Source organism: Mustela putorius, unplaced genomic scaffold (genome assembly GCF_011764305.1).
Source record: "Mustela putorius furo isolate JIRA1106 unplaced genomic scaffold, ASM1176430v1.1 tig00003859_pilon_pilon_pilon, whole genome shotgun sequence".
Taxonomy (NCBI): Eukaryota; Metazoa; Chordata; class Mammalia; order Carnivora; family Mustelidae; genus Mustela; species Mustela putorius.
In genome coordinates this window covers 33,421,553-33,439,529 of record NW_025422011.1, presented here as the reverse complement: position 1 = coordinate 33,439,529, position 17,977 = coordinate 33,421,553, and the positions used below count along the sequence as shown (strand labels likewise).

Genomic DNA, 17,977 nt, shown 5'->3' with positions numbered 1-17,977 from the left:
TGAACCAACGGAGACAAAAGAGCTCTTCAGACGTAATAACAGGAACAAGGACTGGAGCCTTTCCCTCTAGGCTATAACCTGGGGCCACGACAGGAAGGAGCTAATTCCCAATATACCCAAGCATTGTTTGCAGGCTAAAAATACCATTTGGCTAAATCCTGCTGCTTTGGGCTGGGGATTTGGGTCTGACTGCCTGTGTATGCAACTCATTGCAGAAAACTCTTAATTCTGAGAGTCGGAGAAAGAAAGACTCAAGTTTGAGTCTTAGGCCCTTCAAAGCCTAGAAGTGTTTATGTATACACAGAGATCTCCAAGTGCACACTCCACCAGTGGGGAGTCTCCTAAAGGACTGGCTTCCGGTCACTCAATGGCAAGGAGTGCTCCCCAGTCTGCCCCTCCCCTAACATCTGTGCACCCACGAACCCCTTATTGCATCTCTGTTAATAAGACAGGGAATTAACCAGGTGAAAAAGAAAGGCCAGCGCAAGGGCCCAGAATTTATTCAAGGAGAACTGAGGAAGCAGCCTTGGATTAGGGAAGGAAGAGGAGGAGAGAGCTGCCCACCTGCCTGCCCGCCTGCCCAGCCAGCCCCGGGTGGCCCCTCTGGGGAGGCTACCTTAGGAATGCGGCGGGCCCTGCGGCTGGACAGCAGCTCACTGGTGGTGCTGAGGCTGTCCTCATTGAGGCTGGAGGGTGAAGACGGCAGGCTCAGCTGAGCCAGCAGCAGCATGTCGTCATGGCTGTGCCTCTTGGGTAATCGCGGCAGCCGGTGGCTCTTCCTTTCTGACCAGTTCCCACTGCGCAGGGACTGGCTGCTGGGTTTCAGGGAGAGCTGGTACGGGGGAGAAGACGTGGGAGAGGGCTTCAGCACATATGCCTTGGCTGGCATCCCTGGCTCCTCTGAATCCCACCCTGGAATTTCCCTCTGCCTGGATGACCTCAGCGGCTCATCAGCAGGTCAGGGCTAGATGAGACATGGCTTCCACAAAGGAAGCCGAACCACCTCTACCAGATAAAAGAAAACAGAGGCTAAAAAACTGGGCTCTCATCTGAGTGGAAAGAGAAGGACAAGCGGGAATTCTGGGGGCTCCTCCTGAGCTTTGGAACAAGGCTTAGCCTTGGCTCAGTATTCAGCCTGGTTGACAGAGGTCATCTCCTTCCCACAGCCAGTCCTAAAACGCTTCCTTAGCAGAGGCCATAATCCACATAGCAGCCTGGCCCTGCTCACCTTTTCTAGGCAGAACATAAGGGCCCTGGGCTCTCACTCCCAAAGCCTGGCAAGGTGGGCCTCCCAGCCAGGTGGTTCCTTCACTGCAGCTGCCCCTCCCCAGCCCCGATCTACTCCCTCAGTCGAAGCCAGCACCCTTATTCCGAGGCACCTTACTCTCCACAGATCCCGCTGCCTGCTAGCAAGGCAGCACCCCTGCCCACTCAGCCCACCTCCCACCCACTTTCTGCACCTGGCATCATCCTTCATCACTGTTCAGCCAGTCGTCCTCCCACCCAGTCAGGCTGGCCACACAAATTCAGTGGGGGCCTGTTTGAACATAGCTCATGAGAAAGGTGAATCTTTTGTAAAAATGATTGTATCACTCCAAAGCCAGAAGAAACCATCTCTGTATTCTCTAGCCAATGTTATAAAATGTCCAGGTCCCTCCATTTGCAAAGAGAATTAGAGTTGCCTGGGTAGATCCAAGAAAGCGCCTCCTGCCTCCTTCTCCTGCCCCCTGTCCACCCTGGACAAGGCCAGAATGAGCTAGAGTCTAACAGTCTCCTTGGACTCTTCACCTTTTTTCTCATCCTGCCTTCTATCAGCCCTTTTCTTGACGATTCAGTCTTAATTCCCTCCAACATGAGTGGCTCCAGGTCTGGCAGACACCTATCTAGCTCTCCATATCTGGTTCTTGGGCCTATGCCTGGCCCCCGAATGTCAGTACTGAGATCATTTCTGCCAGAGCTGCTGAATACCAAGACTCCAACCAGGGTCCCGTCTTCCTGTTACCCACAGAAAGGGAGCAGGAGCAATGACAGGACAGGAGGCAGCTGGGGCTCGTGTTGCAGCGCAGAGCACAAGTAGTGAAGGGGAGCACGGAGGGCAGGGTGCCCACGAGGATTTCAACGTGGCAGAAGTCCCCGCATGCAGAGCTCTTCCCTGAGGTCACCTCCTTTGCCAAGTATTAGTGAAGGAAAGAGTGGGAGTGGAAGCAGGCCCACACCCTGGCAGGACAGGCCTCCACTGTGGCCCTTGTGTTGGCCCAAGTCGGGGCTGCCATTACCTGAGTGGGTGGGTTGTTGTACTTCCTGTCCTGAGGACCCCACATCCTGTGCAAAGAGTCCAAGGAGTTTTCAGACAGTTGCTGGGATTTTCGTCCTGCTCTTCGGCTCTTTAAGTCCACATCCTCATATGGATTCTCCTTGGGCAGATCTCCTGCAGAGGGGGAGAAGTCAGAGACTAGGAGAAGGGAAGGAGGAAACACACTCACAAATAAACAAGCAGAATTCCTGTGAACCAAAGAGAATGGCTTCTGCCTGGCCCTTCAGCCCATGAGTCATACAGCTGCCCGTCTGCTGCGGGGAGGCTACAAACAGATCCCAGCTCCAAGTCCAGAAGCAAACCCCCCGCCCCCAGTTCAGCTCAGCCTCGTCTGGCCTCTGCTTTATAAATTCAGAGATTGCACAAGACTGGCTCAGCTACCCTGCCTGTGCCCAGCCAGAGGACAAAGCCAACACCGGGCTTCATTCCTTAGCTCCAGGCCTCCTGCTGTGAAAGCCCCAGAGATGCACAATTCAAGGTAGGAAAGGCTTTCAGAGGTCACATGGCTGTCCTACTGCAGATGCCCCCTGAGGACCCACTCCAGAGGCTGGGCACGGAGGAACAAACCTAACTACAAGGAGCAGGGGGCTGGCAGGCCTCCCTCCCACTGACTGTCCTATGTACCAACTCTCTCAGGGCAGCTCTTCCATCTGGTCCACAGGTAACCCCACACCAGAACAGGGGCAAGCCAAGTAGTGACAGCACTCTCACTACAGGGTCACTGTTTACTCCACCACTGGCCTTACAATAAGAGAATGGTCTTCAATCCCCTTTTGTAACAAGCCCTCCTGCTGTGACACAGGGGAGGTGTGAAAGGCCTGCTAGCCATCCCTGCCAAAGAGGTGGGGTGGGGAGTTTGAGCTTCTCAGGACGAATGGCTAAGATCCCTGGCAGCAGGCACCATCCTGGCACTGCCAGCCAATCTCAGGGAGCAGAAAGCACAGTCCCTGCCTGTAAAAGCATCTCCATCCCAGAGCCCTACGCACCTGCCCTTCTCCCTGCAGCCCAAACCTGGACTTCTCTACGCCTCAGAACACCACGTGCCTCCTGCCACGGATCTGTGGGCAATGAGAGTGAATGTGGCCCTCTGCTCCCCTTCCTTTATCTTTCCATATCCTCCCTGCCACATGGACATCCCTGTCTGGGACTGGGGACCCAGGCAACTGGTGACCAACAAATATATGCTACCCTCTGCTGGGGGCAGCATACACAAAGAGACCGGGGCTCACTCCTCTTCTCCCTGTTCCGCAGCGGGTTGGAAGCTGGTGACTGCTGAGCCTGCAGATGCCCAGGTGTACCTCACACCCCAGGGGAGTTCAGACACCACTTCTTGGAGAGCAGGTGAGGAAAAAGCTACAGGACTAGAAATAAGGCTGCTGAGACTGTAGGCTTTCCTAGGATGCGACACAGGAGAAAAACCAATCCCTATACGCTTACAGAATTCTCAATTTCCAAAGTCAAACTGGGGGTATCTACTTATTACTACCATGGAAAACTACTGAGGAAATGCTTTCGCAGAGGTAGGGGGAAGGAAGAGGTGTGAAAGTTAGATTTCTGTCACACCTACTCAAGCCACCAGGGAAGCCACACAAATCTCTTGAAAGTGAGTCAAGAACGGGTCAAGAGAGGATCTGGGACAGGAGGAAGTGATTCCCAGCACCAAGCCGAGTCCTCAGCAACTGAGCAGACGTTTTCCTGTAACACAGCCATGCTAGAAAGATGACCGGTCTCCATTCCAGAGTCCTGACTAAGCAGAGCCGGCCAGCAACCCTGCTCTAGAAGCCAAGCATCAAAACTGGCATCCAGCCTACCCCACTCTGGGCACTTAGGGAGGAGGCAGGACACACCCAGTTCTTCTTGGTCTGTTTCCAACATATGACCTGTATTGATGAGGTGGGAGGATTCAGGAGTCAAGAGTGCCGGGACACAATCTTCCTGACCCTGGAAAATGGGGCCAGAGCATCACTGTTCTGATGGGGGCAGGAAGAACATTCATTACAAGCTCATCAAATCCAGACTGCCTTGGGCTGGATGGCTGACCCGCCAGAGTCCTTATCATCATCCCTGAATCAATAGGATGACCCTGACTCAACTGCTTTAGGTTAGAGTTTGTCCAAAGTACTGACATTTGGGGCTGGATGATTGTTGCAGTGGTGGGCTCGCCTGCGCATTTGTGGGATGCTTAGCAGCAACCCTGGCCTCAATCCACTAGATGACCGTAGCATCCCCTCAGTTGTAAGAACCAAAAATGTCTCCAGACACTGCCAAATGTTCCCTGAGCAGAAGGATAAATGCAGGCATGGATGGATGGCAGGGGGCACAGAGGGAGGAAGGAGCAATGGAAAGACAGAAAGAAGGAAGGAACGAAGGAAGGATGGATGGATGGATGGATTAATGGGTTGGATGGATGTAATTACCCCCTGCCCTGTTAGGAACCATTGCTTTAGATAGATGTTTCTAAACTTTCTACTAGATTGGGAGTGCCATGACATGACTCCCAAGGCAAACTCCCTTCATTCCTTCCTTCTCCCTCCCTCTCTCCTTCTCCTCCTTTCTTCCCAAGGGATCAGAGCTTTGAACATGGATACAAAATCCAACACTCCAAGGAAAAGATGCAGGAGACCAAAGCCCAGGGAAGTAATAGCTGCACAACACTGAGGCACATCGAAGACAACCTGGGAGGAAACAGGTGGGAACACCAGGGTCTCAATACTAACGTTGCCTCTGGAAACAAAATTTCAGGAAAGCCTCAAAAGCCTGTTCCTCCTGCCTTCCCAGCCTTAACACCAGCCTCTTTCTTCAGCAATGTTTCAAATTCTCTCTGATAGAATCAGGCCACTCATCACCGCTCCAGGAAATGACTGCTGGCCCCAGCCCAAGCCCTGCCTCCCCAGCCTTAGCTGGGCCCTCACAGCCCTCGTTCACCTGCTACTCTCCATGTCCTAGATTATTCCCAGCCACTGTTCTGGAGCTGTCTCACGGACATATTCCCTGTCATCCTTCCAGGTAATAAGGATGCCCAGGGGATGGGGATAATATGCAGATACCAAGTGGGCCCCAAGGCGAACCACACCTGAACCTGCTGGGAGAAAATTAATCCCAAAGCAATGGCTCAGAGTTGGGAGAGGCAGGAGGCTGTGGAATAGGGCTCAGAACTTCCTTCCCGGGAGCAAGCCACAGCAAGGCTAGAGTAGCTACAGCTGAGTGGAGAGAAATGGTGAAGAGTTAGCAGGGGCATAGATGGGAGACAGGAAGCCTGGCAGACCACCAGACCGTCACCTGCATTCCTACCCACACGGACTGCTGGAGGCCGATCCGCACTGACTGCTTGAGGAGAGGAGTGGGAGAGGAAGGCCCTGTTCCCCAGAAGCCAGACCCTGAGCAGCCCCATCTCATCAAGCCCAGCTGGGGAAGCCAGAGGTCTCAACCCTTCCCAGCTTTGCTGATGAGATATGGAACAAGGGCATCGCCAAGAATTTCTGCTTTGCACTCTTTTAAAGGGGCTTGTCAGAGCCCAAACTTAGCATAGGGATCCTCTTGAAGGAAGAAACCAGCCCCACCCAGCCCTGCCCCCGCTCCTCCCCACAGCTCCTTTGGTCATGAACCACACACAACAACCCACACTCACTCACACACGCACAACTAGAAGAACCAGTCAGGGAAGAGGTGTGTAAGTGCGCAGACACTGAGGATTTCTTTCCACAGAATCCTAAGCCTCTTGACCGTGCCCTGGCTAGGGCACAGGGTCTGTAGCTTCCCTGTCAAAACCTGTCCTGGTTCCAACCAGCTGCTTGTGCTGGTGCTCAGCCTCTTCCCCTCCTTCACGCAGCGGAGAGGGCCAGGATAAAGGTCCAACACACCCCTTCTCCCCGCCAACACACAGTACATCAGATGCGGAGCTCTAAGGAGCCAACTGTTACCTACCCTCCAAGCCGGGACACCCTTCTCCAACTGGCCAGCCTACAGCCTTGGTGTTGTTAGGTACCCTTTGTGCCTTCCTACTTTCCAGCCTGGGGACAAGTGAGAGAAGACGGAGAGAGCAGAAGCTCCAAAAGCTTTGCAGTCAGGCTGACCGGCCCTATCCCCAGCTCCCATCCCGCTCAAGTTCCTGGAAACGCTCCCTCAGCCCCAACTAGCTGCTGGGAGTGGGAATCTCTGCAGGAATGCAGTCCAGGCTCCCTGGTCAGGCGCCGAGGCCACTCCACATAACTCCCTAATAAGCTGCTTCCTTCGGTGCATTTTTAAGTGTCAGCCTCAGAATGCAAACGATTATAAGGTTTTGTGGGACGGCAGCATCTTCCAGGGGCAGATGTCAAATTGGACAGGCGAGAATTAACAGCCCAGGAAGCAGCAAGGCAGTAACTTTATTTTTGAACCCCTCTATTGCAAATTAGCAGGACAAACCTCAGCCTGTCTCGGAATATCCCACCCCAGGTCCCCAGGCGTCATGCCTGATGTGGGCGGGAGTCCAACAAATTCCCCAAGGCTTCTCGTTCAAGTCCACTGATCATAGAGAAGACATGTTCATTTCTGGGCCAACTAAACCTCAACCTCTAACCGACCAGCAACTCCAATCCAATCAACTGGTCCCCAAGATGGAGATTTAACACAGGAGCTCCCTGTCCCCCACAAGCCCATGATCACACACCCAAAACAAAGCTTTGTCTGTCCCTGTGCAAGCAAAGCAGGGTAAGAGTTGGTTAATCCAAACAGGCCCAGCCTGAAGCTCACAGAGCACAGGCTGGGCCAAGAACAGAAGAGAAGGCTCCTGGAAAGTCCAGGAAACTGTTCAATCCCAGGCAAAAGTGAAACTGACATTCATAGTGCAGCAACGAGGGCCCCCGTGAAGCCTCTGGGGGATCCAAATTCTTGGATCAGGGAAGGAGAAAGGGACAGATCAACCAGAATCTAAGAGAAAGAGATATTCTCTCTTAGATTTCCCTCTAGCCTCCCTGGTCTAGGGGATACAAAGGAAGAAGCTGTGTCCAAGGCAGTGAACTAATTACAGATGCTGAACAGCCCTACCCCACCACCCTCAAGGCTGAAGCCAAACCCGGGTGCCTAGGTCACTCCCTGCCCTCCTTCCAATACCCTCCCGAGCACTACTCCTGTGCTCTGCACAGTGCTCCAAATCCAGAAGCTAGGTGAGCAGCGAGGGTCACGCCCCCACTGCAGCCTCCTCCCATCCCGGGCCCTTACCCCTAGCTCTAGCTCATCCGTTCAGGAAGGAGCCACGCTGCTCCGGTATTTCCTTCCCTCCTCCTGCAGCATCCCAAAGTGGCAAAGACTCCTCTACTGAGTCTGGAGACTGAGACCCAGACACCCTTGCCTCCCTCCTCCTCTTCTCTCTAACCTGACCAAAGAGGCCCAGAGAACAGCTCTGTTGCCCAGGACAGCGCCCCCCAAATTCTCATCTCCCCCCGCCCCACCAGACACAGTCCCCAAACAAGGCTAAACAGAGGTTAGGATCATGGAACTCTGGACAGGGAGAAATGGTTAAACCTTCTCTTTCTCTTGTTCAGTTGATGCAAAAACATCCATCTCCTCTCCTGAAATCCCTGGTCAGCCCGGTCAGGCTGCAAAGCCCCCTCAGAGAAGAGGAGCACAGCGTGGGCAGAGCCCGCTGGGCTGGGGGAGGGGGCAGCTGCTGCACTGGGTGCTCCCAAGGGCCCCGGGCAGCAAGAACACATTCCAGTTTCTTCTCAGCTAGAGGGAACAGGAATGTACCCTGCAACGGGAATGGGGAGGAAGATGGGGTTGTGCCTCTGATCCCCACAGCTCTTGACCTCAACTCTGGAGACCATGTGTACAAAGCTTTTTCCCAGTGTTAAGGGAAAAGGTCTCCCTCCCTAAACCCTTTTGCTATTCTAGGGATCCCACTCCCACAGTCTTCCGGTTATGACCTAATTTTGGATGGCTGTATACTATGCACTCCATTCCTGGGGAAGCAGTGCCTAAGTGGATCCAAGCAGTGCTCTGCTATTTTTCCAGAAACTCCAGCCCAGCGAGTTGTAAGGAGAAAACAATGAAACTAGTGGCTCAGATCAAATGAGGGAATAGATGACCTCCTCTTCTGAAGATTCACCAGTCTTTGGAGAATCTGGAAGGTTCTCCACTAGGGCCACTTCCCTCTCTAATGTGTTATCTAAGCCTATGGTCTCCAGCCTCAAGTCCTAACACAGAGATGAGACAGAGCTGGAGATGAGAGAGGAGGGGTCAAGTGCACAGCACACTGCTTCTCTTCTCTTGAGTGATCTACACTCACACACAGCACATTACTTGAACGGAACTGAAGTATCCGCGGAAGAGAACGAGGCCAGAATTAGAATGAAAGCCCAAAATAAACCCAACCCACCCCACTCTGTTGGTTTTTCATTGACCCTGGAACACAGGTTTGCCAACACCAAGTCTTCCCAGTTGTTGAAGGACAATTCTCCATGGCACTTTATATTTCTGACTTTTGAGCAAGAGGAATGAAATCATCCAGACTACCATTTCAAAGATGTATAGCAAACCACCTCAGAAGACAGAGGGTGTCTTCCCAGAGGGTAGAGGCAGATTTGCTTCCTGACCAGAATAAAGATAATGTCTCTTTGTGGGGCAAAGGTTGGGCATGTTTGCTAGCCACCCTCTGAAAAGATTGGGGTTCCTTAAGCTTGGAGACCCTCAGCTGGGACACAGACCCACTGTGCATATACAGCCTCTACCTGGACCTCCTCCACACTGCCTCATGGGACCTGGGAGCAAGGGGGACCCACATGGACATGGAGCTCATGCCTCCTGTGTGCCATGAGCAATAAAGTCCTTTGTCTCCCAAGAGTCTTGTGTCTTGCGTCAGCATCTGTGAAACTGGGGAGGGCTAGACTTGTTTGCAAGCAGAGTAAAATCTCAGACACTTTCTTGACACCATTTACTTTAAAGGAAAGTAGGAGACAGATACTAAGGACCAGGCACTTTGCTAGGTACTTTGCTAGGTACTTGTGCCGTTTTATGAATGTGGAGGTGGAGGCTCAGGGAGACGAAGTGACAAGAGGCAGGACTCACACAGGCTGTCTGGCTCCAGGGTCAATGAATTCTAACAATAATCCCTTGAAGTTTTATTACTATTATCATTATTATTGTTAAAATCACAACATCATCATCACCACCTTATGAGAAGACAGAGGTCTAAGAAAAGTGATTTGCCTAAAGACACACCACTAAGGAAGGACACACAGCTAAGGAAGTTTTCTGAAAATTAAAAAAAAAAAAAAGGATGATGTGGTTTTCCCCTTTTTGTGGTCCCAGAAACCCTTTGAGTTTCAGTTCATTCAAGGTCAGGCTTTAATTTCTCAGCTGCTCAGTCTTTACTAAGCTGCTTCCTCTAGTGCCCATTTTCTTGAGAAGTTCCAGAAGCTGGGCCAACTCAGCCCCTGGTGAATGAAGCTGAATCTAAGGTGTCCCTCCTGTTCCTGCCCTACAGCTCCCAGAGACGAGCCAGCCCACCCCCTCTGCCAGAGCTTACCCACAATATCTTCATAGGCGTTCTCTTCTAAAGTGCTTTTGGATCCAAACTTGGGTTGGCTCTCAGTACCGTTCTCAGTGGGAGAAGAGGGGTACAGGGACTGGAGACTGGATGCATCCTCAAACTCAAAGGATTTTCTGTGGATAACAGAGCATAAGTCATTCCAGTAAAACTAGGGTCCAACTGCCTTGTTGGGGGAATGGCCATGAGCAAGAGCAAAGACGAGACGTCCTCCTCACCAACAGCTACCAAGCAATGCATCAAGATGGGTCAAAACTTACCATTCAAAGGAGGAGAAAAGGGTCTGCAAGGCTCCAGACTGGGTTCCTGCACCCCAGGAACAGCCTGTAACAACCCCCACAGCTAGGATGGGGACTGTGCATCAGATGCCGTATCAAATGCCTTGCAGGCGAATATCATTCATCTTCATAACACTGCTATGAGCTATTGTGCCGTTTTATGAATGTGGAGGTGGAGGCTCAGGGAGACGAAGTGACAAGAGGCAGGACTCACACAGGCTGTCTGGCTCCAGGGTCTAAGCTTTTGACCTGGGCCTCCAAGTCCTGGAGCATATCATCCTTGAGAAGTATCCGCCAGGACCACAAGAATGGAGTCCCTGTTCTGCCTCTGGAGACTCCATCACACCTGCATTCTAGCAAAGGCTCCTGATCTGAACAGGTGGCAAGGGCTCAAAAGTGGGTGGGTGGTGCCCAGGGCTGTTTGGGAGTCAGGGAAGCAGTTGGGGTGGTAGGTGGGTTGTTGGAAGAGGAAAGGCTGAGACTTCAAAAAACAAAACAAAACAAAACCATACTGCTTCTGAGGTAGAACTGGAAGGCCAATTTGTAGTCAGAAGCTACTTCCAAGACCCAGTTTCCCTTCAGCTAGTCATCTCCTTTGCACACTGCAAATGGTCATTTGCAGAATTTCAAAACCACAGTTTGTCAGCTCCTCAGATAGCTTGGGCCCACAGTACTCTCTCCTCCTCTCCTCCATTATCTAAGACGTAACCCCCATCTGCTTTCTCTCTCTCTCCAAGGCAGGTCCCAGCAAACTCCTGGGGAAGGGGAGAAAGGAAAGGCACTGACTGAAGACCTCCTCCCACCCATGAACACCTCCCTCTTCTTTTGGGTACCACTGGACATCTCAGCCTTTTTTTCTTGTTTAATGAAAAACTCCTGAGAGTCTTGGGGTACAAGTCAAGGACTACAAGTGTCCTAAAAGCCACATTCTGTTCTCAGCTTGCCTAGCTACTCTGGAGTACCTGACACAGCTGAACACTCTGGAACAGCAGTCTTCTTCCTTCACCTCTGTGACACAGGCAACAGCCTCTTTGGCACTTACTTTTTGGGCTCTTGTGAGGGGTTTGCCTTTTCTACTTGTCTTTTAAATGCCAGGGTCTCTCAGAGTCCCATCTTTAGGACTCTCTCACTCTGTACTTTCTGGGGGCCAAATACTGATGGCCATCACTCTATCTACGATTCCTACCATGATGGCTCCCAAATCTGTCTCTGACCCAGACTTCTCACCCAGTTAAATATGCAAAAGTTTAGTACAGTGGTTCATGAACGTGGGCCCACAGAAACTGGTGGTCTGAGATCAAGCTCTCATGGATATACATACAGTGGGGTCAACATCTTTTGCAGGTAGTTCTCAAGTCAGCAAATAAGACACAAATTATGTTCTGCTATGGTACCCTTGAAAATACCTCAGGAAGGCACCATGCTGAAGACCAAAACACTGTCTTGAATTAAGACTAATAGAGTCAATTTCTCCACAGATTTTTTTTTTTTAACAGATTTCTTTTTCTTTGCTTGAATACCCAAAGAAATATTTGGCTTGCATTTTTTAAAAATAAAAAAGGTGTATTGAATATAAGAATCATACCGGACACAATAGAAACAAACTCACCTGCTCTACGAGGGAATATGCTCACAATGTGAACAGGCAAATAAAACAGGCTATGCATTTTGAGTGGTCTTTTTTTTCTCCCAAGAGCACAGATTTTTAAATTTGCGAAGCTACTTCTTATGTGAAGTGACCCTTCCGTATATGGGGTGTGTGTGTGTGTGTGTGTGTATGTATTACGTATAAATGTAATGTGTGTGGGAGTATGTGTAAAGCCTCCAGGCTGACATACTCTGCCGCACCCCCCTTTCCCACCTAGCTAACTGCAAATTTTTCACTCTTCTAAATTTAGCTCAGCAACTCCCTCTATAAGGAGGCTTCGCTCACTCCCCAGCCTGATTTAGCTGCCTCTTCCTTTGGGTCTCTTTAGCACCCTACTCTGACAGGGAGCACACAGAAGAGCATCTACCATTTATTTGTCCATCTATCTCCTGTACCACATCAAGAATGGAAGGACCCCATCTTATCTGACCCTGTGTGCCCTTAACCAGTTCAGGATTTGGTGCATGGCACGCTCTAGATGGTGTTTATAGAAATGGATAAATAAGATCAAAGCAAACACTCTTGGTAGGCTGTTAAAGACTTAAGAGCCAGGGAGCATGCTGGGGTGAGCCAAAACGTAGGAGTACCCTTAGCCAAGGGTTCCTCTGGCCCATGGATCTGAGACTTTCTGATGTCCTCCTCTCACGAACAGTTACCTTTATGAGATAGGATATGTGGGATGCAGCCTGAAGTCTATGGTCCAATGGAAGAATCCCGAGAACTGAAATGAACCTGAATGCCATCTGACTTTACTTTAGAAGAGAAAGGCAAAGAGGAAGAGGGGTATAGGACTTCTCAAAGAGGTAGACTTCCAGCCTACCCCAATTCAGAGAATAAGATGCCTATTAACTATCCTGAACCCCAGCACCTCAAGCTCCTGGTCACATTAAGATGGCCCAGGTAGTCCAGGGCCAGGAATGCCGAGACTGCCAGGAAGACACTGAAAGTGTCAGGACAGGTCGTTCTTGGACACAGCCAAGAAGCCAGGAAAGTGTTTTTCAACTCCTTTGTCCTTCAGTCTCCCCTTTCAGGATCCCAGGATCCCCTCTCCCTATAGGCCAGAGTCCCTAAATGGCCAGGAAGCCCTCAGGAAAGAGAAAATCAGCTTAAATGTGTCAATACTCTCATGTTAAGGACAACACGCAGTATTCAGATGATGCTTCCCTCAAAGAAGTAAGTTTCTAGCGCTGGCATTTCAGGTGGTCATGAGGCTAAGATCCTACTGCTAGTCTTCAAGGACTGCCCATTTTATCCACAAGGAAGGTGGCCCTACCCCTCCCACAGGCACCAAGGAAGTTCTGATAGGGCTCAAGACACAGCCCCACTCTCCCCCAAAGGCCAAATCTAGCCCACACCTTCAGCAGGCAACATTTGGAAGAACCACTTTCGCCTTCCCCCCACCCCCGCCCCACTCACATTTATGGATCCTTATCCCAGCAAGAGCAGAGCAAATTCCTTTCCACCTAACTCCTGTTACCACCTAACGATGATTCACTGCTCCAGGACCAAGGAAGGACTACTGACTGTGACCCACAATTACAGTCTGTTTTTGCAACTTCCATTGAAAAGAAAGCCACTGTGCCCAGCCGTTAAAGACACTGGAAGAGCAATTGTTACCTGCTCTGGGATTTGCGGTGACCACGTATGTCCTTCTTGGGTCTCCGGGTGACTGGTGGGGCGGGGGTAGAGGGCAGGGGGGGTGGAGCAGCAGGTGTGGGCGAAGGAGGTAGACCATTGCTTGGCTTACTCTTGGGGTTCTTGTCAGCCTCATATTCAAAGGTGCGCTTGGGTTTGGGGACAGGGTTCACAGCGGGATCAGGGGAGCTCTTTGACGGCAGCAGCTGGGAGCTCGGGCTATTTCCAGGGGTCCCTGGCTTAGTAGAGTCACTGCCTTCCCTCTCCAGGGGTGGGCCTGCCTCCCCCCCAATTCCAGCCACTCCTCCTGCCCGGCTGCCAGTGCTCACACTCGTGCTCCCTGTCGGTTCCTCCAACGTGCCCAAGGTCCCAGTCTTCCTTCTCCCTCGGTCTACACTATAGCAGCTGCTGGGGAGCTGGGGGAGTCCCCGGCCTGGCTGCTCCTTCAGGGCCTGTTCGATTTTCTGGATCCGACTCAGCACTGCTGAGCTCTCTCTCCTGCTGCCATGCCCCCTGAGGAAGGCGCTGGGCTCACTCCGGCCTGCCCGTCTCTCCGGCCGATAGAAAGAGTCCCGGACAGGGAGCGCCTCTCCCTCCTCCTCGGTCTCAGGGTAGGAGCACTCTGAGAAGGTCCTGCTCATCCTCCGGAGGCCCTTGAAATCGAAGGCTTTTTCTGAGCTGCAGGGGGATGGCGCCACGCTGGGACAGCCCTCACTGAGCGCCCACTCGCCCCCAGAGCCCTCCCGCTTCTCCCCGCACACGCTCATCTTGGGCGAAGCCTCTCGGCGCCCCTCCCATGCTGAAATCTTCTCTCGGATGCCCAGGCTGTGGGCACGGCTGCCAGTGCGGTTCAAAAAGAAGCTCCGTGGGCCAGCTGTTGTCCCTAAGGATGGGGTGCTCTGGGCAAGAGGGAGGCAAGCAGCTACTCCCTCTACATCCTGGCCTTCCCCTTGGACGTTCTCCTTCTGGTCCTCTCTCTTGCACACTGAAGGGCTTCGGTCCGAATAACTGAAGTTGGTGGCCTTGAGGGGACAGACAGGTGGTGAAGTGCCTGGGGAGGGAGCTTGAGGATTTGGGGGTAAAAGATCACGGGGGTGCCAGTCCTTGAGGAGCAGCCGGGAGCTGGAGCGGCTTGGGTACTTGCAGGCCGACGTTTCACTATCACTGAGCGGGTAGATGGGACTCCTTGGTGGGGAGAGAACTGGAGGTGGAGAGACTGACTGAGACCTAAAAGCAACAAAAACAAAACCAGAAAAAGGAAAAGAAGAGAAAATGGCAGTGAGTGGCCTGACAACGAGAGGCACAGCATTTCATTTTTGGAGCGCTCAGTATCTCTTTCCTGCAGGGCACCCAAGCCCAAAGTGCTCTTTTCAAGTATACCTGGCAAAGCCGTCCTCAAGGAAAGGAGCGCTGCTTATCCACAGCAGGCCAAACTCAATGGGTCTCTCTATTCAGTTCGATCCCAGAGGCCCTAAGTGCCGTCTGGAACAGAGGCCAGCTCTAGGTCAGGGGAGAGGATCCCAAGAAGCTACACAGGCTCCCAGAGAACACTAAGGCCAGGGCCGTGCTGTAGAAATGTTTAGCCATCAGCCCTCTGAAGAGAAAGCACAGAACTGTAACACTGGCCAAGCTCCGTAGTATAAATATTCCCACCATGGCTGATTTCAACCTACCAACACAGCCCCACTGAACGTGGCACCAGGAAGAAATGCTGGTGCTCGGTTCTCAGGAGAGCATCTCCTGCATGCTGCTTCCTGAAGTACCCCAAGTATATCCCCAAGTATACCCCCAAGCCCTTCGCTCTGTCTCCTTAACAAACCCATCTCCTGAGACTTCGGTTACCGGCACAGCATGCTGCCCCTCGGCAGAATTCAGATCTCTGAAGGTCTCAGAAGCATCAGCAGGGTCCCTCCAACGCCATTAACAAGGATGCCGGTGCGGAGGGGAGGCCAACTCCTCAGCGGTAGCACCACTTCAGACAAGCACCTGCCGCTCCTCAGCATTAAATCCACTGGCAGCTCTTAGCCAATAGGGGGAAGAGTTCTAACTAACTGGTTTTACGCATATTAGTAAACTCATTTAGTCTTCACAAAAACCCTACGCAATTATTATTGTTTATTATTATCTCCACTTTACAAGGGAAAACCACAGAGGCACAGGGAAACTAAATATCTCAGCCAAGGTCGCTCAGCTGGTGAGGCAGGAAGCCAGGACAGGAAGCTATAGAACACTACGCTGCCCCACTCAAGAGGAAGCAGTGGCCTCTGCCATCTTTGTGAACTGCCAAGGCTCCCAGACACAACACAGCAGAAACCCTCAGGGCACCGCGCACAGTCCTGTCGCAAACATAGCATTTCTAAGTATCAGGGACGTCTTCCCTACCAGTCCGTGATTTCTTCCAGGTGGAAAGACACGTCCTCAGTATCTGGAAGGTGCTTAGTGAATGGCGGACAAATAAAGGAAAAGGTAAAGGGGAGCTTAATGATGAGAACCTGAGCAGACTTCTCTTAAAGTACACTTTTCTAGTTGTCTGTTAGGGTAATCACTGTCAACTTTTGGCCCTCTTCTCAAACAGTTTTAGTTCAAAGACAGCAGGCATCTTCTTTTAGTTCAAAGACAGCCAATGCCGCACGCTACGAAGGCCCACCTGACCCGCAGGCATGGCCCTTAAAGCTGGGCAGGGAGCCTCATAGGCTCCAGAGGGCCATGCCATCCACAGGAAGGCAGCCAGCTGCCCTCGAGCCAGCCTGCTGTCACTGCTTGCTCACACACAGAAAACTGGAGCTTGGGTGAGTCAGGGATTGGCCAACAATTCCCTGTTGGGTCATAGCCTCTGGCTGCCCCCGATCAACAGGAAACCTCAACATGCTTAAGTTGTTTTTAAAAGGGCAAGTCAAACAAGAGCCATCCCACGTGTACATGGGCACAGATGAGAGAAATGCAGTGCCCAGCCAAGCCAATGACCAAAAAGAGTCGGCGCAGCAAGGACGTGTGAAAAGAATAAGCCTCAGCACTCCCCGGGGTAGGCAGCAGCAGGGCAATGCGCCAGGCTTGAGCCTTGGGAGATCCCAACCTACTCACAGTCGAGGGAGGCCTTAAGTCCCTCATTTATTTCACAGAACCGTGGATGCCAAAGGTCATCATCGGTCCAGCCCTGTAAGCCAGTGGTATCTGGACTCCACAAAGGACTCTATGTTTCCATTATTCTCATTTGAGGGTAGGAGAAGATGCCTTTAATAGAAAACAACCTGAACATGTGTTTAGTCATTCAACAAATACTTAGTGAGCACCTACTAACCTCCAGGGCCTGTTCTAGGGGCCAAGCACAAGAATAAATGAGACAAAAATTCATGTCCTCATGAAGCTTAAACTCTAGTGGGAGAGGACAGGCATCTAATGACACTCAGAATCTCTCAGGAACCCTCCTGAATGGGCCTCATCTCTCCTCACTTTTTGATATATGCTCCCCGAGGGATGAGTTTCCTCAATCAAGGTAAGGTATTCACCAGCCCATGAAGCCACTGTGTTTATGGGGTGTGGGGGGGAGGAGGTGTGGACAGCATGGCTCCACATGAAAAGAAATATGGTAAGGATCTCTGGTCTGTCGAACTCAAGCATGTTTTTAGAACATGACTCCCTAATTTCCCTTAGTAGTTCCAGCATAGAAAAACCTCTACAAGGTAAGAAATTCTCTCAAACCCTAAATACCTAACCTGCCTTTTTTTTTTTTAAGAGTTTTTTTTTTTTTTCTTAATTTGACACAAAGAGAAAGAGAGAGCACAAGCAGGGGGAGCAGCAGAGGAAGAGGGAGAAGCAGGCTCCTCGCTGAGCAAGGAGCCCGAAGTGGAACTCAATCCCAGAACCCTGGGATCATGACCTGAGCCGAAGGCAGACACTTAACTGCCTGAATCACCCAAATGCCCGAAAACCTAGCCTGCTTTAACTAAAGTTTAGTTTCTCTCCTCTCAGGAAGGATTAGATAGAGAAGAGACTGGCCCTTCCCTTTAAAGGTGCTGGTCTTCATGTCACTGTTGTTTGGGGCAGAGCTACAGGGGCTCCTTGCGCAACCTCCCCACACAGGCCAGGCCCAGTGTGTTCTAGCAGCTTGGGATGGGAGAAGGGGCCTGCCCACGCTGACCTGGAGCCTAGTCATCCCCAGGTTCAGCCCAGAGAAGGCAGCACTCACTCACTCCAAGGTCCTAGGGATAAATTCGCAAACAAGAGAGATAAGGCCTTGCCCTCATGAGATTTCACTTGACAGAAGAACTCAATGCTTGTCTCCAAGGTTCTGCTTCTACCTTTTTAGGAATTTACTACAAGCAAAGCCACTCACTCACTCTGAGCTTCCAGTTTCAACTCCTTAAAACTGTTCTGACAATATGACAGGGCTGTCTTAATGGGCAAATGAGACTATGGATGTGAACTGATATCATACACTGTAACTCACTATGACTGTTAATTATCATTAGTATTAAGTCTTTCACCAGGTTATGCTAGGCCAGTTGTTCTCAACAGAGGGTAAGAACATTATAAAGCCTTAGGGTTCACATTTCAGAGTAGCTACTAATAAGTTATGT

The 17,977-nt window shown here is 51.3% G+C and overlaps 1 protein-coding gene across 9 annotated transcripts in view; it reads right to left on the bottom strand.

The window, feature by feature from the left end:
• DENND2B (DENN domain containing 2B) overlaps positions 1-17,977 on the bottom strand; it is a 173,270-nt gene that overhangs the window by 20,127 nt on the left and 135,166 nt on the right. For all 9 annotated transcript variants that reach the window (XM_045065852.1, XM_004751927.3, XM_004751930.3 and 6 more), the window contains 4 exons: positions 13,383-14,627; positions 9,819-9,955; positions 2,277-2,428; positions 617-832 (listed from right to left, as the gene is read on the bottom strand). In XM_045065852.1, the coding sequence (XP_044921787.1) occupies positions 617-832; positions 2,277-2,428; positions 9,819-9,955; positions 13,383-14,627 (1,750 nt within the window). The remainder of the gene's footprint in view (positions 1-616; positions 833-2,276; positions 2,429-9,818; positions 9,956-13,382; positions 14,628-17,977) is intronic.